The 25,193-nt window shown below is 41.8% G+C and overlaps 1 protein-coding gene across 6 annotated transcripts in view; it reads right to left on the reverse strand.

The window, feature by feature from the left end:
* Positions 1 to 1,450: 1,450 nt before the first annotated feature.
* The window catches only part of FBXO16 (F-box protein 16), a 70,813-nt gene continuing 47,070 nt past the window's right edge, over positions 1,451 to 25,193 (reverse strand). Inside the window, exons 8-10 of one of the 6 annotated variants that reach the window (XM_074536453.1) lie at positions 20,729 to 20,831; positions 4,829 to 5,033; positions 1,451 to 1,765 (exon numbers count right to left, since the gene is read on the reverse strand). In XM_074536453.1, the coding sequence (XP_074392554.1) occupies positions 1,752 to 1,765; positions 4,829 to 5,033; positions 20,729 to 20,831 (322 nt within the window). In that variant the 3' untranslated portion in view covers positions 1,451 to 1,751. Of the gene's footprint in view, positions 1,766 to 4,828; positions 5,034 to 16,786; positions 17,019 to 18,100; positions 20,371 to 20,716; positions 20,832 to 25,193 lie in introns of those variants that run through there. The other 5 variants (XM_074536457.1, XM_074536456.1, XM_074536455.1 and 2 more) reach the window with 5 other exon arrangements.

The following is a 25,193-nucleotide window of genomic DNA, read 5'->3' on the forward strand; positions in this document are numbered from 1 at the left end:
TCAGAGAGAAAAATTCTCTCATGGAAAAATTTAGAGAGAAAAATTCAGAGAGAAAAATTCTCTCATGGAAAAATTCAGAAAGAAAAATTCTCTCCTTGTGGAAAAATTCAGAGAGAAAAATTCTCTCATGGAAAAATTCAGAGAGAAAAATTTCTCTCCTCGTGCAAAAATTCAGAAAGAAAATTTCTCTCCTGGTGGGAAAATTCAGAGAGAAAAATTTCTCTCCTAGTGGAAAAGTCCAGAGAGAAAAATTCAGAGAGAAAAATTCTCTCGTGCAAAAATTCAGAGAGAAAAATTCAGAGAGAAAATTTCTCTCCCCATGGGAAAATTCAGAGAGAAAAATTCAGAGAGAAAAATTTCTTTCCTCGTGGAAAATTCAGAAAGAAAATTTCAGAGAGAAAAATTTCTCTTGTGGAAAAATTCAGAGAAAAAAAATCTCTCATGGAAAAATTCAGAAGGAAAATTTCTCTCCTGGTGGAAAAGTCCAGAGAGAAAAATTCAGAGAGAAAAATTCTCTTGTGGAAAAATTCAGAGAGAAAAATTTCTCTCCTCGTGGGAAAATTCAGAGAAAAATTCTCTACTCATGGAAAAATTCAGAGAGAAAAATTCAGAGAGAAAAATTCAGAGAGAAAATTTCTCTCGTGGAAAAATTCAGAGAGAAAAATTCAGAGAGAAAAATTCTCTCCTGGTGGAAAATTCAGAGAGAAAAATTCTCCTCTCGTGCAAAAATTCAGAGAGAAAAATTCTCTACTCATGGAAAAATTCAGAGAGAAAATTTTTCTCCTGATGGGAAAATTCAGAGAGAAAAATTTCTCTTGTGGAAAAATTCAGAGAAAAAAATTCTCTCATGCAAAAATTCAGAGAGAAAAATTCTCTCCTTGTGGAAAAATTCAGAGAGAAAAATTCAGAGAGAAAATTTCTCTCCTGGTGGGAAAATTCAGGGAGAAAATTTCTCTCCTCGTGGAAAAATTCAGAGAGAAAAATTCAGAGAGAAAAATTCAGAGAGAAAATTTCTCTCCTGGTGGGAAAATTCAGAGAGAAAATTTCTCTCCTCATGGAAAAATTCTCCCCATTCCCAGCCCTATCCAGGCTGTGGCATTCCAGGATCAGGGACATTTTTATGGAAACTTTGATGGGATTTTCCAGCCTAATCCTGATTTTTATGACCATGATCATGTTCTGCTTCCTACTTTTGTTTTCCTTAGGCCTCATTCATGAATGATGGAATTGTTAAGGTTGGAAAAGTCCTCCAAGACCATCGAGTGCAATTATTGGATCCGTGTCCCCAAGTGCCACATCCACAGGGATTTTCAATAATTCCACCCTGGAAAAAACAATTTTTTTCAATTTTTTCAATCCAATCCCTAATCCAGCCCAATGCCAGCATTCCAGAGCTTTCCTGGTGTTTTTGGATCCTTTCTCTCATCACAAAAATTTGGGATTTGCCCTGTGGATCCTCCTCGTGGAGATGAACCCATGGATCTGCTAAAAAAGCAAAGTTTGGCTGATCCATTCCCAGCCCTGTCCAGGCTGTGGCATTCCAGGATCAGGGACATTTTTATGGAAACTTTGATGGGATTTTCCAGCCTGATCCTGATTTTTATGACCATGATCATGTTCTGCTTCCTACTTTTGTTTTCCTTAGCCCTCATCCATGGAATGATGGAATTGTTAAGGTTGGAAAAGTTCTCCAAGACCACCGAGTGCCATTATTGGATCTGTGTCCCCAAGTGCCACATCCACGGGGATTTTCAATAATTCCACCCTGGAAAAAACAATTTTTTTCAATTTTTTCAATCCAATCCCTAACCCAGCTCAATCCGAGCATTCCAGAGCTTTCCTGATCTTTTTTGGATCCTTTCTCTCGTCACCAGGATTTGGGATTTGCCCTGTGGATGAACCCATGGATCTGCTACAAAAGCAAAGTTTGGCAGATCCAAAGGGATCCTGGAGGTGCTCCATGATCTCCCATCTGGATGGGATCACCAGTAATTACTGGAGAATCATTTACCTGTAGGATCTACCCTAAAATCCCAACAGAATCCCATCAAAATCCTCTTTCCTTTGCTCCCTCCAGGTTCTTCACCGTTTTTAAGCCCCCAGGGGTCACAGATTGAGACCCTCACGGTGACACCCTCCAGGTGAGCCACCAGGACATCCCCAAACCCCAAAAAGGCTTTCCCAGGATGCTCCAGGAAGAGCTTCCAGCAGCAGCCCCAGGCTGAGATGGCGTCAGATGGTTTGGGATGGCGTCACTGTGGGTCCTGGTTTTGGGAACCCTGGGGTTCCACCAGCCAGGGCAGCTCCTGGTCCTGCACCCCCAAAGGGCTCCAGGAGAGGACACAGGGAATGAATGGGTTCCTGCTGGGGTTCCCAGCATCCAGAGCAGTTCCTGGTCCTCCAACCCCAAGAGCCGCTCCAGGAGACATGGGACAGGGGATGGAGGGACAGGACACAGGGAATGGGTTCCTGCTGGGGTTCCCACCACCAGGGCACTTCCTGGTCCTCCAACCCCAAGAGCAGCTCCAGGAGAGCTGGAGAAGGACCTGGGGCAGGGGATGGAGGGACAGGACACAGAGATGGAGGGACAGGACAGGGGATGGAGGGACAGGACACAGGGAATGGGTTCCTGCTGGGGTTCCCACCATCCAGGGCATTTCCTGGTCCTCCACCCCTAGAGCAGCTCCAGGAGAGGGACCTGGGATGGAGGGACAGGACATGGGATGGAGGGACAGGACACGGGGAATGGGTTCCTAATGTGGTTCCCAGCATCCAGAGTATTTCCTGGTCCTCCAACCCCAAGAGCCGCTCCAGGAGACATGGGACAGGGGATGGAGGGACAGGACACAGGGAATGGGTTCCTGCTGGGGTTCCCACCATCCAGGGCATTTCCTTGTTCTCCACCCGCAACAGCAGCTCCAGGAGAGGGACCTGGGACATGGAATGGAGGGACAGGACACAGGGACTGAGGGACAGGACACAGGGAATGGGTTCCTGCTGGGGTTCCCACCATCCAGAGCACTTCTTGGTCCTCCACCCCCAGAGCAGCTCCAGGAGAGCTGGAGAAGGACTTGGGACAAGAGATGGAGGGACAGGACACGGGGATGGAGGGACAGGAAAAGGGGGAATGGGTTCCTAATGTGGTTCCCAGCATCCAGAGCAGTTCCTGGTCCTCCAACCCCAAGAGGGGCTCCAGGAGAGCTGGAGAGGGACCTGGGACGTAGGATGGAGGGACAGGACACAGGGAATGGGTTCCTAATGTGGTTCCCAGCATCCAGAGCACTTCCTGGTCCTCCAACCCCTAAAGGGGCTCCAGGAGAGCTGGAGAGGGATGTGGGACATGGGATGGAGGGACAGGACACAGGGAATGAACGGGTTCCTGCTGTGGTTCCCACCATCCAGGGCATTTCTTTGTCCACCACCCCTAGAGCAGCTCCAGGAGAGCTGGAGAAGGACCTGGGACAGAGATGGAGGGACAGGACACAGGGATGGAGGGACAGGACACAGGGAATGGGTTCCTAATGTGGTTCCCACCATCCAGAGCAGTTCCTGGTCCTCCACCCCAAAGAAGGGCTCCAGGAGAGCTGAGAGGGACCTGGGACAGGGGATGGAGGGACAAGGACATGGGGAATGGGTTCCTGCTGTGGTTCCCAGCATCCAGAGCAGTTCCTGGTCCTCCATCCCCAAAAGGGCTCCAGGAGAGCTGGAGAGGGATGTGGGACAGGAGATGGAGGGACAGGACACAGGGATGGAGGGACAGGACACAGGGATGGAGGGACAGGACACAGGGAATGGGTTCCTGCTGGGGTTCCCACCATCCAGAGCAGTTCCTTGTCCTCCACCCCAAGAGCAGCTCCAGGAGAGCTGGGGAGGGACCTGGGACAGGGGATGGACGGCCAGGACACAGGGAATGAATGGGTTCCTGCTGTGGTTCCCAGCATCCAGAGCAGTTCCTGGTCCTCCAACCCCAAAAGGGGCTCCAGGAGAGCTGGAGAAGGACTTGGGGCAAGGGATGGAGGGACAGGACACAGGGAATGGGTTCCTGCTGGGGTTCCCACCATCCAGGGCATTTTCTTGTTCTCCACCCCCTAGAGCAGCTCTAGGAGAGCTGGAGAAGGACTTGGGACGTGGGATGGAGGGACAGGAAAAGGGGGAATGGGTTCCTGCTGGGGTTCCCACCATCCAGAGCATTTCCTTGTCCTCCATCCCCTAGAGCAGCTCCAGGAGAGCTGGGGAGGGATGGGGAACATGGGATGGAGGGACAGGACACAGGGATGGAGGGACAGGAAAAGGGGGAATGGGCTCCTAATGTGGTTCCCACCATCCAGAGCAGTTCCTTTTCCTCCACCCCAAAGAGGGGCTCCAGGAGAAGGACCTGGGACAGGGGATGGAGGGACAGGACACAGGGATGGAGGGCCAGGACACAGGGAATGGGTTCCTGCTGGGGTTCCCAGCATCCAGAGCAGTTCCTGGTCCTCCAACCCCAAGAGCAGCTCCAGGAGAGCTGGAGAAGGACCTGGGACAGGGGATGGAGGGTTAGGACACAGGGATGGAGGGACAGGACACAGGGAATGGGTTCCTGCTGGGAAAGGGGAGATTTGGGTGGGATTTGGGATGAAATTCCTGGCTGGGCAGGTGGGGAGGGGCTGGGCTGGGGTTCCCACAGAAGCTGTGGCTGCCCCTGCATCCCTGGAGCGCCCAAGGAGAGGTTGGACAGGGCTCGGACAGCGGAGGATGGCAGCGGTGGCACCGGGCGGCGTTTCCCACCCAAACCATTCCGTCACTCCGCGATTTGGGTGCTGTCCCCAGGGCAGGACCCCACACTCACACGGGGACCGGGTGTCCCCTCCGGCGGCATCTGCGGCTCCTCCGGGCCGCGGTCCCGGCCCCCGCACGGGCCCCGGGCGGATCCCGGCGTTCCAGAGGCGGCTCCGGGTCACGGCCTTGGCGGGCGGGACCCCGGAACGGGCGGGTCGGGCCCGGCGGGGACGGAGCGGCGGCTGCGGGGCGGGAGCGGGAGAGGAGAGGGACGGCTGGGAAGGGAACGGGAGAGGGGAAAAGGGGAAAGGGAAAGGGAAAGGGAAAGGGAAAGGGAAAGGGAAAGGGAAAGGGAAAGGGAAAGGGGAAAGGGAAAGGGGAACGGGGAACGGGAAAGGGGAAGGGAAAGGGAAAGGGAAAGGGAAAGGGAAAGGGAAAGGGAAAGGGAAAGGGAAAGGGGAAAGGGAAACGGGAAAGGGGAAAGGGAAAGGGAAAGGAAAAGGAAAAGGGGAACGGGGAACGGGAGAGGGAAAGGGAAAGGGGAAAAGGGGAAAGTGGAAGGGGAAGGGGGGAAAGGAGAGGGAAAGGGAAAGGGAAAGGGAAAGGGAAAGGGAAAGGGAAAGGGAAAGGGAAAGGGAAAGGGGAAAGGGAAAGGGAGAGGGAGAGGGAAAGGGAAAAGGGAGAGGGAAAGGGAAAAGGGAGAGGGAAAGGGAGAGGGAAAGGGAGAGGGAAAGGGAAAGGGAAAGGGAAAGGGGAAGGGGAAGGGAAAGGGGAAAAGGGGAAAGGTGGAAGGGGAAGGGGGGAAAGGAGAGGGGAAAAGGAAAGGGGGAAAGGGGAACAGGGAAGGGGAAAGGGGAAGGGAACGGGGAACGGGAAAGGGAAAAGGGGAAAGGGAAAGGGAAAGGGAAATGGAAAGGGAAAGGGAAAGGGAAAGGGAAAGGGGGAAAGGGGAAGGGAAAAGGAAGGGGAAAAGGGAGAAGAGAAGGAGAAGGGGAAAGGAAAGGGGAAGGGGAAAGGGGAGAAGGGAAGGGGGAAAAGAAAAGGAGAAGGGGAAAGGGAAGGGGAAAATGAGAAGGAAAGGAGAAAGGGGAAGAGGGAAGGGGAAAAAGGGGAAGGAGAAGGGAAAGGGGAAAGGAAAGGGGAAGGGGGAAGAGGGGAAAGGGAAAAGTGGAAGGGGAAAGGGAAAAATAAAAGGGGAAAAGGGGAAGGGGAAAAGGAGGAGAGGGGAAAGGGGAGATGGGAAAAGGGAAGAGGAAAAGGAAAGGGGAAGGGAAAAGAAGGGGAAAGGGAAAGGGGAAGGGGGAAGGGGGAAGGGGGAAGGGGGAAGGGGGAAGGGGGAAGGGGAGGGAAGGGAAGGGAAGGGAAGGGAAGGGAAGGGAAGGGAAGGGAAGGGAAGGGAAGGGAAGGGAAGGGAAGGGAAGGGAAGAGAAGAGAAGAGAAGAGAAGAGAAGAGAAGAGAAGAGAAGAGAAGAGAAGAGAAGAGAAGAGAAGAGAAGAGAAGAGAAGAGAAGAGAAGAGAAGAGGAATCATCATCCCAAACAGCTTCAGAGGGAATGAAAACATCGCAATCACTGAGAAATTCGATACCTTCTATAAATTCGTTTCCCAAATTCTATTCTATCAATTCTACAGAATAATATCAATAAATATTGATTCTATACATTTTATTCCTAAATTATATCCCTTATTGATATTCCTAAAAATAAAGCCATAATTTTCTTTATTTGAGCTGTGGTGCCTTGAGGACAGGAGGACCCAATTACAAACGGGTGCCAGTAATACCAAACCTCATTAATTAATAATCCACACCAATTAATTCTCCCCACCAATTAATTTGTTAAAGCCCAAATTTCCCCTGTGCACGTCCCCGGTCTTGCTCAGTGTTTGAGAACTCAAAAGTGTAAAGGATGAATTTTATTTTAACTTTAATTTAGGATAAAAATTGAGCAAAAATAAAAAATTAGCAAACAACTTTTCCTTGACAAAAATTCCAAAAATTAAAAAAAAATTCCCAAGATTCTGAAAAAAAACCAGGCTTGGGTTTGATTTATTGGGGTTTTTTTGTTTGGTTGGTTGGTTCTGGTTTTTGGGGCTTTATTTGGTTTTTTGTTGGGATTTTGTTGTTGCTGGTTTTGTTTTTTGGGGTTTTTTTTGACTGATCCAAATTATTTGGTAAGGATGGGGAACAAACATTATTATGATGAATAAAGAAAATTCAACATATAGAATTATATTTTATATAAAATATAAAACATGTTTTATATAAAATTTAATTTATATATACAAATAAACTATATTTATATGTAAATATAAGTATAGATATGAATAGGAATAGAAATAGAAATAGACATAGAAATACAAATAGAAATATACATTGAACAGGATGTATATTTATATACGTATAAATAGATGTATATTTATATACATATAAATTTATATATATCTTTTTATATAATATAATATAATATAATATAATATAATATAATATAATATAATATAATATAATATAATATAATATAATATAATATATAATTTATATATACACATATAAATTTCTATTTATATAGAAACAGAAATAGAAATAGAAATAGAAATAGAAATAGAAATAGAAATAGAAATAGAAATAGAAATAGAAATACACATTGAACAGGATGTATATTTATATACATATATATTTATATCTATTGATACATATAAATGTATATGTGCATAAAAGATACATATAAAATATATGTATATATATTATATATACATATATTTTATGTATATTTATATATATTTTTCTATATAAATTTATATATAATATAATATAATATAATATAATATAATATAATATAATATAATATATAATTTATATATACACATATAAATTCTATTTATATAGAAATAGAAATAGAAATAGAAATAGAAATAGAAATAGAAATAGAAATAGAAATAGAAATAGAAATAGAAATATTCATTGAACGGGATGTATATTTATATACATATAAATATATGTATATTTACATATTTTTATATATTTTATGTATATTTCTCTATATTTTTATATATTTACTATATATTATATACAAATATAATACATGTATATATTTTATAAAATAAAAATGTACATATATTTGTATATATTTATATGTATATATAAATATACATTGCACAGGATCTGGTGCTGAGAATCCTGGATTTTCCTCCGCTTTTCCCACCTCCTGTAAATGGAATTTTGATTTAATTTCCCATTAAAATGCTGTGTAAAAAATTCATTTCTGCCTTCAGATCCTTCAGGACACGGACAGGGAGGAGCAATCCTGTCAAAAATAAATTATTTAAGGACTAAAACTCATTTTTAGAGTTGCTGAGCTGCTGACATTGCTCCGCCCCTTTGGGCTTTCCCAGAAAATATTTGGGAATTTTCTCCCAAAATTCCGCAGGAATTGCGCGGCAGAACGCGGCCCTTCGTTAGAAACCCAATTAACTCCGCTCGCCCTCATTAACGTTTGATTCTAATTGGGCCGATTGGGGTTAATGCAGAGCCAGCCTGGGCACAATTTCTGTTTTTCCATGATTGGGAACAAAATCCAAACCCTGCCGGGTTTGCTCGTTCTGTTTAATTCCGTTTTTATTCTGATTTTTTATTCTCATTCTCAGTTTCTCACATGGAACCTGGAGCCAGTGGGTGTGCCTTTAATTCAGGTTTTATTTTTATTTTTTATTCTCATTCTCAGTTTCTCACATGGAAACTGGAGCCAGTGGGTGTGCCCTTAATTCAGTTTTTATTCTTATTTTTTATTCTCATTCACCTGGAGCCAGTGGGTGTGCCCTTAATTCAGTTTTTATTTTTATTTTTTATTCTCATTCTCAGTTTCTCACATGGAATCTGGAGCCAGTGGATGTCCCCTTAATTCACTTTTTATTTTTATTTTTTATTCTCATTCACCTGGAGCCAGTGGATGTCCCTTTAATTCAGTTTTTATTTTTATTTTTTATCTCATTCAGCTCATTCACCTGGAGCCAGTGGATGTCCCCTTAATTTAATTTTTATTCTTATTTTTTTATTCTCATTCAGCACATGGAAACTGGAGCCAGTGGGTGTCCCCTTAATTCAGTTTTTATTCTTAAATTTTTTCTCATTCACCTGGAGCCAGCGGATGTCCTCTTAATTAAATTTTTATTCTTATTTTTTTATTCTCATTCAGCACATGGAAACTGGAGCCAGTGGGTGTCCCCTTAATTCAGTTTTTATTCTGATTTTTTATTCTCATTCTCAGTTTCTCACATGGAAACTGGAGCCAGTGGATGTCCCTTAATTCAGTTTTTATTTTTATTTTTTATCTCATTCAGCACATGGAACCTGGAGCCAGTGGATGTCCCCTTAAGTTTTTATTCTTATTTTTTATTCTCATTCTCAGTTTCTCACATGGAATCTGGAGCCAGTGGGTGTCCTCTTAATTAAGTGTTTTATTCTTATTTTTTATTCTCATTCAGCATATGTGGATGTCCCCTTAATTAAGTTTATATTTTTATTTTTTATCTCATTCAGCTCATGGAAACTGGAGCCAGTGGGTGTCCCCTTAATTCAGTTTTTATTCTTAAATTTTTTCTCATTCACCTGGAGCCAGTGGGTGTCCCTTAATTAAATTTTTATTTTTATTTTTTATTCTCATTCTCAGTTTCTCACATGGAAACTGGAGCCAGCGCATGTCCTCTTAATTAAGTGTTTATTCTGATTTTTTATTCTCATTCACCTGGAGCCAGTGGGTGTCCCCTTAATTCAGTTTTTATTTTTATTTTTTTTTCTCATTCACCTGGAGCCGGTGGATGTGCCCTTAATTAATTGTTTATTCTTATTTTTTTATTCTAATCCAGCACATGTGGATGTCCCCTTAATTAAGTTTTTATTTTTATTTTTTATCTCATTCAGCTCATGGAAACTGGAGCCAGTGGATATCACTTTAATTAAGTTTTTATTCTTATTTTTTATTCTCATTCACCTCATTCACCTGGAGCCAGTGGATGTTCCTTTAATTCAGTTTTTATTCTTATTTTTTATTCTCATTCACCTGGAGCCAGTGGATGTCCTCTTAATTAAGTTTTTATTTTTATTTTTTATTGTCATTCAGCACATGTGGGTGTCCCCTTAATTCAGTTTTTATTCTTATTTTTTTTCTCATTCAGCTCATTCACCTGGAGCCAGTGGATGTGCCCTTAATTCAGCTTTTATTTTTATTTTTTTTCTCATTCACCTGGAGCCAGTGGATGTCCCCTTAAGTTTTTATTCTTATTTTTTATTCTTATTTTTTATTCTCATTCTCAGTTTCTCACATGGAAACTGGAGCCAGTGGGTGTGCCCTTAATTAATTGTTTATTCTTATTTTTTTATTCTCATTCAGCACATGTGGATGTCCCCTTAATTAGGTTTTTATTTTTATTTTTTATTCTCATTCAGCTCATGGAAACTGGAGCCAGTGGGTGTCCTCTTAATTCAGTTTTTATTTTTATTTTTTATTCTCATTCAGCACAAGTGGATGCGCCCTTAATTAAGTTTTTATTTTTTATTTTTTATCTCATTCAGCTCATGGAACCTGGAGCCAGTGGGTGTCCCTTTAATTCAGTTTTTATTCTTATTTTTTATTCTCATTCACCTCATTCACCTGGAGCCAGTGGGTGTCCCCTAAATTCAGTTTTTATTTTTATTTTTTATTCTCATTCACCTGGAGCCAGTGGATGTGCCCTTAATTAAATTTTTATTTTTTATTCTCATTCACCTGGAGCCAGTGGATGTCCTCTTAATTAAAATTTTATTCTTATTTTTTTATTCTCATTCAGCACATGGAAACTGGAGCCAGTGGATGTCCCTTTAATTAAATTTTTATTTTTATTTTTTATTCTCATTCACCTGGAGCCTGTGGATGTCCCCTTAATTAAATTTTTATTTTTATTTTTTATTCTCACTCACCTGGAGCCAGTGGGTGTCCCCTTAATTGTTTATTCTGATTTTTTATTCTCATTCGCAGTTTCTCACATGGAAACTGGAGCCAGTGGATGTGCCCTTAATTCAGTTTTTATTCTGATTTTTTATTCTCATTCACCTGGAGCCAGTGGGTGTCCCCTTAATTAAATTTTTATTCTTAATTTTTTTCTCATTCACCTCATTCACCTGGAGCCAGTGGATGTCCCTTTAATTAAATTTTTATTTTTATTTTTTATTCTCATTCACCTGGAGCCTGTGGATGTCCCCTTAATTAAATTTTTATTTTTATTTTTTATTCTCACTCACCTGGAGCCAGTGGATGTCCCTTTAATTAAGTTTTAATTCTTATTTTGGGAGCTCCATTTAATAACCCCTTTTCACATCTTCATTGCTGCCTGGAATTTTCTTTATTCTCCCCTTGGACCATTGATCTGTTTGAGGTTTTATTTTTATTTGAACTCGGTGTTTTTCGCCTTGGGCATTTTTTCTTTCATCCCAGGTTATTCTTGTAAGGATTTGCTGCAAGATTTGCACTTTAATCTTCTTTATTTTGACTCGATTAAATAAAAGCTTTCCAAAGGCTTTCATTTCCACCGGGTTTCCCAATGCTGCCTTTAATAAGAAATGGAAATTAATTTTGGATTATAGCTAGAGAATTAGATATTTTTAAATTTTTTTCTTATGCATCAGCTTGGTTTAAGCTCAATTTTATTTGTTTTTAGTGTTTATTTATGGTTACCCAGGGCTCTGGAGGGATTAAAAATCCCAAATTTTATTTTATTTTATTTTATTTTATTTTATTTTATTTTATTTTATTTTATTTCCCCAATAAGGGAAGGGACACTTGGGGACATGGATCGGCGGCAGCAGGGAATGACGGGAATTGGAAAATCTTTTTGAACTTCAACAATTCCACAATTCTCTGATTTTTTATCACTTAAATCCTTCCGGATTGGGATTGCAAATTAATTAACTTGATCACATAACTTTCCTTAAAAGCCAGAGGGAGAAAACCAAAATTACCAAATTTTTTTTATTCTGAGCTGAGATCCTTCCACTGCTGGCCTGGCAATAAAACAACTCAAAATTGGGAAATTTTGAGAATTTCCCATTTTCTGTGACTTTTTGGCAGGAGAACACGGCACTGACCCGAGGCCATGGAAAAAGCTTCCAAAATGGAATTATTGAACTGGGATTGGGGGTGAGGAGTTGGATTAGAAATGTGTGATTTCTAATTGAAAAATTAAGAAAATTTAGAGTTTGGGGTTTTAAAATTTAGAGTTTGAAGTTCTGGAACACTCTAGAAAATTTAGAGTTTGAGGTCGTGAAATTTAGAGTTTGAAGTTCTAGAACACCCTAGAAAAATTTGTATTTTTGAGGTTCTAGAACACTCTAGGAAATTTAGAGTTTGAGGTCTCGAAATTTAGGTTTTTGGGTTCTAGAACACTCTAGAAAATTTCAACTTTTTGAGGTTCTAGAACACTCTAGAAAATTTAAAGTTGGGGTTTTAAGATTTGGTTTGAAGTTCTAGAACCCTCTATAAGATGTCGATTTTTATGTTCTAGAACACTCTAGAAAATTTAGTTTGGGGTTTTCAAATTTTGAGTTTCAAGTTCTAGAACACTCTAGAAAATGTCAATTTTAAAGGTTCTAGAACACTATAAAATTCAGAGTTTGGGGTTTGAAAATTTAGAGTTTGAGGCTCTGGAACACTCTAGAAAATTTAGAGTTTGCGGTTTTAAGATTTAGAGTTTGGGGTTCTAGAACACTCTAGAAAATTTCAAATTTTTGAGGTTCTAGAACACTCTAGAAAAATTTGCATTTTTGAGGTTCTAGAACACTCTAGAAAATTTGGAGTTTGAGGTCTCGAAATTTAGAGTTTTGGGTTCTAGAACACTCTAGAAAATTTCAAATTTTTGAGGTTCTAGAACACTCTAGAAAATTTAAAGTTTGGGGTTTTAAAATTTAGAGTTTCGAGTTCTAGAACACTCTAGAAAATGTCAAATTTTTTGGTTCTAGAACACTATAAAAGTCAGAGTTTGGGGTTTGAAAATTTAGAGTTTGAGGTTCTAGAACACTCTAGAAAATTTAGAGTTTGTGGTTTTAAGATTTCGAGTTTGGGGTTCTGGAACACTCTAGAAAATTAAGAGTTTGAGGTATCGAAATTTAGCATTTTGGGTTCTAGAACACTAGAAAATTTCAATTCCGAGGTTCTAGAACATTCTAGAAAATTTCAAATTTTGATTTTAGAGTTTGAGATTCTAGAACACTCTAGAAAATTTAGAGTTTGTGGTTTTAAGATTTCGAGTTTGGGGTTCTAGAGCACTCTAGAAAATTTAGAGTTTGAGGTAGTGAAGTTTAGAGTTTGAGGTTCCAGAACACTCTAGAAAATTTCAATTCTGAGGTTCTAGAACATTCTAGAAAATTTCAAATTTTGAGGTTCCAGAACACTCTAGAAAATCGAGAGTTTGGGGTTTTAGAATGTAATAATATAGATAAAGAAGATGGAGGGTTTAGGGCAGGGGTTGGTCCCACTTCAGCTCATTCTCCGTGGGTTTGGGTGGTTTTGTGGAATTGGGTAAAAAGTCTGCATTGGAGGCCATGGGTGGTTGGTTATTGGGTTAAAAATGAAAATAATTTAGGTGTAATTCCTGTTGGGTTAAAAGTGAAAATAATTTAGGTGTCATTCCTATTGGGTTAAAAGTGAAATAATTTAGGTGTAATTCCTATTGGCTAAAACGTGAAAATAATTTAGGTGTCATTCCTATTGGGTTAAAAATGAAAATATTTTAAGTGTCATTTCTATTGGGTTAAAAGTGAAAATAATTTAGGTGTAATTCCTATTGGGTTAAAAATGAAAATAATTTAGGTGAAATTCCTGTTGGGTTAAAAGTGAAAATAATTAAGGTGTAATTCCTATTGGGTTAAAAATGAAAATAATTTAGATGTAATTCTTATTGGGTAAAAAATGAAAATAATTTAGGTGTAATTCCTATTGGGTTAAAAGTGAAAATAATTAGGTGTCATTCCTATTGGGTAAAAAATGAAAATAATTTAGGTGTAATTCCTATTGGATTAAAAATGAAAATAATTTAGATGTAATTCCTGTTGGGTTAAAAATGAAAATAATTTAGGTGTCATTCCTATTGGGTTAAAAGTGAAAATAATTGAGGTGTCATTCCTATTGGGTTAAAAATGAAAATATTTTAAGTGTCATTTCTATTGGGTTAAAAGTGAAAATAATTTAGGTGTCATTCCTATTGGATTAAAAATGAAAATAATTTAGATGTAATTCTTATTGGGTAAAAAATGAAAATAATTTAGGTGTCATTCCTATTGAGTAAAAAATGAAAATGATTTAGGTGTAATTCCTATTGGATTAAAAATGAAAATAATTTAGATGTAATTCTTATTGGGTAAAAATGAAAATAATTTAGGTGTCATTCCTATTGGATTAAAAATGAAAATAATTTAGATGTAATTCCTATTGGGTAAAAAATGAAAATAATTTAGGTGTAATTCCTGTTGGGTTAAAAATGAAAATATTTTAAGTGTCACTCCTATTGGGTTAAAAGTGAAAATAATTTAGGTGTCATTTCTATTGGGTTAAAAGTGAAAATAATTTAGGTGTAATTTCTTAACTGGAAAATTTATCTTGTAGAGAGAGACTTTTAGTTTGAGTGAAGTGCTGCAGAACTGATTTTATTGTAAAATAGCCTTATCTATTGTAAAATAGATAAGAACTAATGAAGTTCTGAGTCCAAACAAGAAATACCACGTTTTCAAGTACAGGTGCCCAAAATCCAGCTCCAATACGAATATTTCGAAAATAAATATTATTAATATAACTGAGGTCTGATTTCTGAAATAGGCAATGTTCTTGTCAGTTCCATTTAAACTGGGTGGGCATAAGTTCTAAAATTGTCCGGAGTCTGGGGAAGGTAAATTCGGATGGAAATGCTGAATTTTTCTTTTGGGAATCTCACTTTGGAGCAGAAGAACATTTGCTGCCCAGATGAACGTGTGAGATCTGTGCTGCCAGCGCCCTTCCAAGGCATTGAAGTACCAGGTTTTAATGAGCATCAGGCATTTTTTCTTACCTCAACTGTACCGGAAAAATGGTGTGTAAGTATATATATATACAAACTATACCAAGTATATATATATATACACTATATATATATATATATATATACACCATATATATATAAGTATAGTATATATAAGTATATACTACATATATATATAGTATATATATATATATACACACACCATATATATATAAGTATAGTATATATACGTATATACTATATATATATACACTATATATATACTATATATATAGTATATATATACACACATATATATACTATATATATACACTATAAGTATAGAATATATATAGCATATATATATACACACTCTATATATATATACACTCTATATATATATATACACTATATATATATATACACTATACTATAAGTATAGTATATATATATATATAAGTATATATATATATATATACACAGTATACCAAGGACTTTCTTTTTTTTTAATTATCATATAATATTTTCCCCTTTTTATTATCATGTAATATTTCCTTGTCCTTTTTTTATTATCATGTAATATTTTCCCCTTTTTTTTTATCATGTAATATTTTCTTGTCCCTTTTTTTTATTATCATATAATATTTTCCCCTTTTTTTTATCATGTAATACTTTCTTGTCCTTTTCACCAAGGACAGGACAGCAGAGCGTGAGCTCAGAGCGGTTTCACGCCAGCACGCGGCGATGCAGTGTAAGTTGCTATACCATGAAATTTCTTTTTTTTTTTTTTATTATCATATAATATTTTCTCCTTTTTATTATCATGTAATATTTTCTTGTCCTTTTCACCAAGGATGAAACGGCAGAGCGTGAGCTCAGAGCCGTTTCGCGCCAGCACGCGGCGATGCAGTGTAAGTAGCTATACCAAGGACTTTCTTTTTTGTTTTTTTTACTATCATACAATATTTTCTCCTTTTTATTATCATGTAATATTTCCTTGTCCTTTTTTTTTATTATCATATAATATTTTCTCCTTTTTATTATCATGTAATATTTTCTTGTCCTTTTCACCAAGGACAGGACGGCAGAGCGTGAGCTCAGAGCGGTTTCACGCCAGCCCGCGGCGATGCAGTGTAAGTAGCTATACCAGGAACTTTCTTTTTTTTTTTTTTTTAATTATCATATAATATTTCCCCTTTTTATTATCATGTAATATTTTCTTGTCCTTTTCATCAAGGACGGGACGGCAGAGCGTGAGCTCAGAGCGGTTTCACGTCAGCATGCGGCGATGCAGTGTAAGTAGCTATACCAAGGACTTTCTTTTTTTTTTTTATTATCATGTAATATTTTCTTGTCCTTTTTTTTTATTATCATATAATATTTTCCCCTTTTTATTATCATGTAATATTTTCTTGTCCTTTTCACCCAGGACAGGATGGCAGAGCGTGAGCTCAGAGCTGTTTCACGTCAACCCACAGCAATGCAGTGTAAGTAGCTATACCAAGGACTTTCTTTTTTGTTTTTTTTAATTATCATATAATATTTTCCCCTTTTTATTAACATGTAATATTTTCTTGTCCTTTTCACCAAGGACGAGACGGCAGAGCGTGAGCTCAGAGCGGTTTCACGCCAGCACGCGGCGATGCAGTGTAAGTAGCTATACCAAGGACTTTATTTTTTTTTTTTTTTTATTATCATATAATATTTTCCCCTTTTTATTATCATGTAATATTTTCTTGTCCTTTTCACCAAGGACAGGACGGCAGAGCGTGAGCTCAGAGCGGTTTCACGCCAGCACGCGGCGATGCAGTGTAAGTAGCTATACCAAGGACTTTATTTTTTTTTTATTATTATCATATAATATTTTCTCCTTTTTATTGTCATGTAATATTTTCTTGTCCTTTTCACCAAGGACAGGACGGCAGAGCGTGAGCTCAGAGCCATTTCACGCCAGCATGCGGCGATGCAGTGTAAGTAGCTATACCAAGGACTTTCTTTTTTGGTTTTTTTTTTTATTATCATATAATATTTTCCCCTTTTTATTATCATGTAATATTTTCTTGTCTTTTTCACCAAGGACGGGACGGCAGAGCGTGAGCTCAGAGCGGTTTCGCGCCAGCCCGCGGCGATGCCGCGCGTGCATTCCTGCAGAGGCTGCCGTTGGTGGTGGATGGTGCTGCATCCAGCTGGCGGCCTGTCGCAGACATTTCTTCATAGAAATCCTTTCTTTGGGATTTGTCCATCTTCTGGGAAGCAGAGCCCCAGAAAAAGAATGGAAACAAATTGTTATGGGCTGCTGTGAAATGTGGCAGGGGTTCCTGTGATTGGCTCATCTTCCTTGTGTACCATTAAGGGCCAATCACAGGAGCAGCTCAGGGACAGATTCCCTGCACACTTTGTTATTCTTTGTTATTATATTATGAACTTTGTTATTCATTCTTTCGATTCTTTTCTTAGCTTAGCAGCCTCTGCAACCTCTCTCTTTATTCTTTTTAGTATAGTTATAATGTATTATATATTCTATATCAATAAATCCAGCCTTCTGATCAAGAAACAAGATTCTCGTCCTTCTCTCACCCCAGTGACCTCCTCAGACCAGTCACCAGTGGTGTCCCTCAGGGCTCTGTGCTGGGGCCACTTCTGTTTAATATTTTTATTGATGACATGGATGAGGGCTTGGAGTCCTTTATTAGCAAATTTGCAGATGACACTAAGAGCGTGTGTTGATCTGTTAGAGGGACAGAGGGCTTTGCAGAGGGACTTAGGGTCGGATGGATGGGCAGAATCCGATGGGATGAAGTTCAATAAATCCAAGTGCCGAGTCCTGCACTTTGGCCACAATAACCCCCTGAACGTGTCCTGGGTTGACTATATGATGCTTTTATCCCCAATCGTCTCATTCTGTTTATGTTGAATAATAATAAGTTTTGTACCTTTAAGAGTGTTACAGAGAGTGAAGGGGGAGAGAGAAGAAGCGCGCAGTTTGTTTTCAGACACTGCACTCGCTCCTCCACATTCCTGCTCCTGAACTGTGTTGTCTGCGGACAGACAGCGGGACAGAGAGCTCTTCTTTTGCTTTTTAGTTACTGTTAGCTAGCTGAGGCAAAGAAGTTCCCTGGACTGTTTTTTTTCCCTTTTCTTTGGACCTCTTGGAACTGCTCTGGACTGAACACCCAGGAGAGCACCGGCAGCTGCAGCTGTGGCCCACCGGGCCGGCCCTGGCCTGCGACAATTCCAGCACTGAGAGACTGATCAGAGACTGAGTGAGCTGCTGCTTGAACCCGGGGTTTTTCTCAGTTTGTCATCTCTTTTAGAGTGGCAAGGGGTCTCATTGTTTTGATACTTGTTTTGGTCTTATTGTTTAATAAACAGGGGTTTTTTTCCACCTTTCTCCAAGGAGGTATTTTTCTTTCCTCCCGGACCAGTTGGGGGGAGGGGCCGATTGGATCTGCTTTTCCCACCGGAGCTCCTTTGGGGGGATTCTTCCCCAAATTTGCTCTAAACCTGGACAGAACGATACAAGCTAGGGACAGTGTGGCCGGACAGTGCTCAGGTGGGAAGGGACCTGGGGGTGCTGAACATGAGCCAGCTGTGCCCAGGTGGCCATAAGGCCAAAGGCGTCCTGGCCAGCATCAGGAAGGGTGTGGCCAGCAGGAGCAGGGAGGTCACTCTGCCCCTGAACTCAGCACTGGTGAGGCCTCACCTTGACTATGGTGTCCAGTTCTGGGCCCGTCACTTCAGGAGGGACGTTGAGATGCTTGAGCGTGTCCAAAGGAGAGCAACGAGGCTGGGGAGGGGCTTGGAGCAGAAGCCAAATGAGGAACGAGATGCTGTGGTGTGTTCTTAAGTTCGTTAGTTTGCTCCCCCCATTTTCTGTATTACTTCCTGCTGCTACCCTGCCAGTTATGTTGCTATGGAAATGAAACTGCTCCTCCCTTGGTTTCTCTTATAAAGTGAAAGTTGTTTCCTCCTTGGGGTCAGTCAATCACTCTTTTTCTCCTCCCAGGTTTCGAGAATTTTCCTTTCTCTGGGAGTTATGGTTGGCTGTAGCCCCGGAGCCCCTCCTATGATTTATAACAGTTGGTTACTTTAGTGTATCAGTTATGTTTCGTACCTCCAAATATGTATTTCTATTGGATAGCCGGGTTTCCCTGCCTTCTTCCCCCCTTTTCCCTTAAAACCCTCTCCTGCCCCTTGTTCGGGGCCATTTGCTGGGTGTTTTCCCCTCCTTTGTTGGTTCTTCTGTAATAAACCGACAGTTTACCCCCAGCAAGTGGTCGCCTCCTAATTCGTCTCTCACCGCGCTGCTCCGAGCTATCACCCAGCCCAGCCCGAGGCCAAAGCCGCCGAGGGGGGCTGCTTTCTGATGCGCAGGGGCCCTGGCCTTCACCCCTCACCAGATAGCCGGATTCCAGGGCCGTTCACGCCCCCGCGCAACGACTGAGGGAGCTGGGGTTGTTCAGCCTGGAGAAAAGGAGACTCAGGGGTGACCTTATCACTCCCTTCAACTCCCTGAAGGGTGGCTGTGGTGAGCTGGGGTCGGTCTCTTTCTCCAGGCAACAACAGACAGAACAAGAGGACACAGCCTCAAGCTGCACCAAGGGAGATACAGGCTGGAATTAAGGAGGAAGTATTTTACAGAAAGAGTGGTCAAATACTGGAATCATCTACCCAGGGAGGTGGTGGAGTCGCCATCCCTCGAAGAGTTTAAAACAAGACTGGATGTGGCACTTGGTGCCATGATCTAGTTGAGGTGTTAGAACATGGGTTGGACTCGATGATCTTAAAGGTCTCTTCCAACCTAGAATTTCTGTGATTCTGTGATTCTGTGATTGGCCTGCTCCGGGCAAGGCTTCGTTCCCAGAGCCACAAAAAATCCCGTGGAACTTTCTGGAATGGCTTCCCTGGGCTCCTTTCATGGCAGGGTGTCCCAGTTTAGCACAAAGAGCTCGCAGTGTTGAGGTTTGGGGCTGCTGGGGCTCAGGGTGCCATTGAACCGCGGCAAACATTGAACCGCGGCGATCCAAAGTCGTGAAATTTTAGGAGGAGATGCAAAATTCATGAAAGAACCATGGCAGCATTTTGTGTAAAAGCATGAAAAGGGATTTTTGGGGGTAGAGGAGAGGTAAATTGTTGAGAGTTTTTTGCAGGTTGAGGAGTTCTTGTGAGACAATGGCCATATTCAGCGTGGACAATGGATATAAACAATGAATAATGGAAATATTCAGAAATGGGGTTGGTGTATTCTTGAAAAAGATGCAAGGTAAAGAAGAGTCAGCAGCACTCAGCAAGCTTGGGAAAGTGAGAAAAAAGTGAATAATGGGTGTGCCAGACGAGCACAGCAAGAAAAATGAGATGATCCAATCAGCATTCTAATGTAGAGGTGTGAACAGCCAGGATTAACCAATCATGTATTGACAGCAGAGATGAAGAATTATTATTATTATTATTATTATTATTGTTATTGTTATTGTTATTATTATTATTGTTATTATTATTTTAGGGATAAGAAATTTGGCTTCACTGGATCATATTGTTTATGGTGTGGTGTCCCTGAACCTCCGCACCATGCAGTAAATAAATAAATTTACAGGGTCACTGTAAAGAAATTAATAAATTTACAGGGTCACTGTAAATAAATTAATAAATTTATAGGGTCACTATAAATAAATAACAGGGTCACTTTCTGCACTGACAGTTCCCACCCACAGTAATGTCTGGGATGATTCCCTCAGAGTGAAAATAATTTAGGTGTAAATCATTTTTACAGAGCAACCAGCCCAGGTGGGTTTGGTGTCCTCCTCATTCCCAGATTTTTGGTGTCCTCCTCATTCCCAGATTTTTGGTGTCCGCCTCATTCCCAGATTTTTCCCTGAGGGAAAATCTCCGATCTCCGCCATCCCTGGGGTGCTGACAGTGCTGGATTCCCCCCCATGACACTTGCCAGGGATTTCACCTTCCGGAGCTGAGCTGATCCTCCTCCTCCTCCTCCTCCTCTCTTCTTCCTCTCGGCCGCCTCCCTGCTCAGGTCCGGGGTGTTCCCTCCTCCCTTCCTCCTCCTGCAGAGCAGAATACGATAATTCCTGCTGTTTTTTGTATTTCTGTTATCACATTTCCAGAGTCCCACACCTTCTGGGGGGTTTTCTCACACGCAGCTCCTCACAGCAGTGCTGCTCCTGCTGCTCCATCAGGGCTCCTCCAAGGCTCTCCCTGACCGGCCAGCCCACCCCCTTTTATCCCAGTTACCTTCATCAGCCACAGCTGCTGCCCATTTAGAGCAACTGGGACCTACCCGGGCAAAGCCTATGTTCAGATATTTCCCCCTTTTCTTTTACTTACAGATATCCAAGCACAATACAGATATTTTACTAGGACTCAAAGGCCATCTCTACTATAGATCCCCCTTCTCTTTTACTTACAGGAACAGATTTTACATCAACATATTTACATATTCTACAACACATATCTCTTACTGTGACTCAGAGGCCACATTACAGTACATACATTTTCCCGTGACTCAAAGACCACATACAACACACACAGCTCCTGGCTCAAAGGCCATCCACAGCTCTTGGCTGTCATAGCTCCATGACTCAAAGGCCACATTTCTTCTATAGCTCTTGGCTGCTTTATCCACAGCTCCTGGCTCAAAGGCCATCCACAGCTCTTGGCTGCCTTATCTCTGCCAACCATCACGTCGGGGTCACCACTTGTCGTTTCTCATGTTGCTGTTATCACATTTCCAGAGTCCCACACCTCCTGGGGGGTTTTCTCACACACAGCTCCTCACAGCAGTGCTGCTCCTGCTTCTTCATCAGAGCTACTCCAAGGCTCTCCCTGCCGGGTTAACCCACCCCCTTTTATCCCAGTTACCTTCATCAGCCACAGCTGCCGCCCAATTAAAGACATCACAGCTGCCGCCCATTTAGAACAACTGGGACCTACCAGGGCAAGGCCTATGTTCATGTTCAGATATTTCCCCCTTTTCTTTTACTTACAGATATCCAAGCACAATACAGATATTTTACTAGGACTCAAAGGCCATCTCTACTATAGATCCCCCTTCTCTTTTACTTACAGGAAGAGATTTTACATCGATATATTTACATATTCTACAATACATATCTCTTACTGTGACTCAGAGGCCACATTACAGTACATACATTTTTCCGTGACTCACAGATCACGTACAACACACACAGCTCCTGGCTCAAAGGCCACATTTCTTCTACAGCTCTTGGCTGCCTTATCCACACCTCCTGGCTGCCTTATCTCTGCCAACCATCACGTCGGGGTCACCACTTGTTGTTATTCGTATTTCTGTTATCACATTTCCAGAGTCCCACACCTTCTGGGGGGTTTTCTCACACGCAGCTCCTCACAGCAGTGCTGCTCCTGCTTCTTCATCAGGGCTACTCCAAGGCTCTCCCTGACGGGTTAACCCACCCCCTTTTATCCCAGTTACCTTCATCAGCCACAGCTGCTGCCCAATTAAGGACATCACAGCTGCCGCCCATTTGGAGCAACTGGGACCTACCAGGGCAAGGCCGATATACAGATATTCAAGCACTATATTTCCCCCTTTTCTTTCACTTACAGATATCCAAGCACAATACAGATATTTTACTAGGACTCAAAGGCCATCTCTACTATAGATCCCCCTTCTCTTTTACTTACAGGAACAGATTTTACATGGACATATTTACATATTCTACAATACATATCTCTTACTGTGACTCAAAGGCCACATTACAGTACATACATTTTCCCGTGACTCACAGACCACGTACAACACACACAGCTCCTGGCTCAAAGGCCATATTCTTCACAGCTCTTGGCTGTCACAGCTCCTTGACTCAAAGGCCATCCACAGCTCCTGGCTGCCTTATCTCTGACAACTGTCACGTCGGGGTCACCACTTGTTGTTATTCATATTGCTGTTATCACATTTCCAGAGTCCCACGCCTTCTGGGGAGTTTTCTCACACGCAGCTCCTCACAGCAGTGCTGCTCCTGCTGCTCCATCAGGGCTCCTCCAAGGCTCTCCCTGACAGGTTAACCCACCCCCTTTTATCCCAGTTACCTTCATCAGCCACAGCTGCCGCCCAATTAAGGACATCACAGCTGCCGCCCATTTAGAGCAACTGGGACCTACCAGGGCAAGGCCGATATACAGATATTCAAGCACTATATTTCCCCCTTTTCTTTTACTCACAGATATCCAAGTACAATACAGATATTTCACTAGGACTCAAAGGCCATCTCTACTATACATCCCCCTTCTCTTTTACTTACAGGAACAGATTTTACATGGACATATTTACATATTCTACAATACATATATTTCACTGTGACTCAGAGGCCACATTACAGTAATACATTTTCCCTTGACTCACAGACCACATACAACACACACAGTTTCTGGCTCAAAGGCCATTTTCTTCACAGCTCTTGGCTGTCACAGCTCCTTGACTCAAAGGCCACATTTCTTCCACAGCTCCTGGCTGCCTTATCTCTGCCGACCATCACGTCGGGGTCACCACTTGTTTTTATTCATATTTCTGTTATCACATTTCCAGAGTCCCACACCTTCTGTAGGGTTTTCTCACACGCAGCTCCTCACAGCAGTGCTGCTCCTGCTGCTCCATCAGGGCTCCTCCAAGGCTCTCCCTGCCGGGTTAACCCACCCCCTTTTATCCCAGTTACCTTCATCAGCCACAGCTGCTGCCCAATTAAGGACATCACAGCTGCCGTCCATTTAGAACAACTGGGACCTACCAGGGCAAGGCTGATATACAGATATTCAAGCACTATATTTCCCCCTTTTCTTTTACCTACAGATATCCAAGCACAATACAGATATTTTCTAGGACTCAAAGGCCATCTCTACTATACATCCCCCTTCTCTTTTACTTACAGGAAGAGATTTTACATGGACATATTTACATATTCTACAATACATATCTCTTACTGTGACTCAGAGGCCACATTACAGTACATACATTTTCCCGTGACTCACAGATCACGTACAACACACACAGCTCCTGGCTCAAAGGCCATTTTCTTCACAGCTCTTGGCTGTCACAGCTCCAAGACTCAAAGGCCTCATTTCTTCTACAGCTCGTGGCTGCCTTATCCACAGCTCCTGGCTCAAAGGCCATCCACAGCTCTTGGCTGCCTTATCTCTGCCAACCATCACGTCGGGGTCACCACTTGTTGTTGCTCATATTTCTGTTATCACTTTTCCAGAGTCCCACACCTTCTGGGGGGTTTTCTCACACGCAGCTCCTCACAGCAGTGCTGCTCCTGCTGCTCCATCAGGGCTCCTCCAAGGCTCTCCCTGCCGGGTTAACCCACCCCCTTTTATCCCTGTTACCTTCATCAGCCACAGCTGCCACCCAATTAAGGACATCACAGCTGCCGCCCATTTAGAGCAACTGGGACCTACTGGGGCAAGGCCAATGTTCAGATATTTCCCCCTTTTCTTCTACTTACAGATATCCCAGTACAATACAGATATTTTACTAGGACTCAAAGGCCGTCTCTACTATAGATCCCCCTTCTCTTTTACTTACAGGAACAGATTTTACATGGACATATTTACATATTCCACAATACATATCTCTTACTGTGACTCAAAGGCCACATTACAGTAATACATTTTCCCGTGACTCACAGACCACATACAACACACAGAGCTCCTGGCTCAAAGGCCATTTTCGTCACAGCTCTTGGCTGTCACAGCTCCTGGCTCAAAGGCCACATTTCTTCTACAGCTCCTGGCTGCCTTATCCACAGCTCTTGGCTGCCTTATCTCTGCCAACCATCACGTCGGGGTCACCACTTGTTGTTGTTCATATTTCTGTTATCACATTTCCAGAGTCCCACACCTTCTGGGGGGTTTTCTCACACACAGCTCCTCACAGCAGTGCTGCTCCTGCTGCTCCATCAGGGCTCCTCCAAGGCTCTCCCTGACAGGTTAACCCACCCCCTTTTATCCCAGTTACCTTCATCACCAACAGCTGTGGCCCAATTAAGGACATCACAGCTGCCGCCCATTTAGAGCAACTGGGACCTACCAGGGCAAGGCCGATATACAGATATTCAAGCACTATATTTCCCCCTTTTCTTTTACCTACAAATATCCAAGCACAATACAGCTATTTTACTAGGACTCAAAGGCCATCTCTACTATACATCCCCCTTCTCTTTTACTTACAGGAACAGATTCTACATGGACATATTTACATATTCCACAATACATATCTCTTACTGTGACTCAGAGGCCACATTACAGTACACACATTTTCCCGTGACTCAAAGACCACATACAACACACACAGATCCTGGCTCAAAGGCCATTTTCTTCACAGCTCCTGGCTGTCACAGCTTCTTGACTCAAAGGCCACATTTCTTCTACAG

The sequence above is a fragment of the Zonotrichia albicollis genome, chromosome 3 (assembly GCF_047830755.1).
Source record: "Zonotrichia albicollis isolate bZonAlb1 chromosome 3, bZonAlb1.hap1, whole genome shotgun sequence".
Taxonomy (NCBI): domain Eukaryota; kingdom Metazoa; phylum Chordata; class Aves; order Passeriformes; family Passerellidae; genus Zonotrichia; species Zonotrichia albicollis.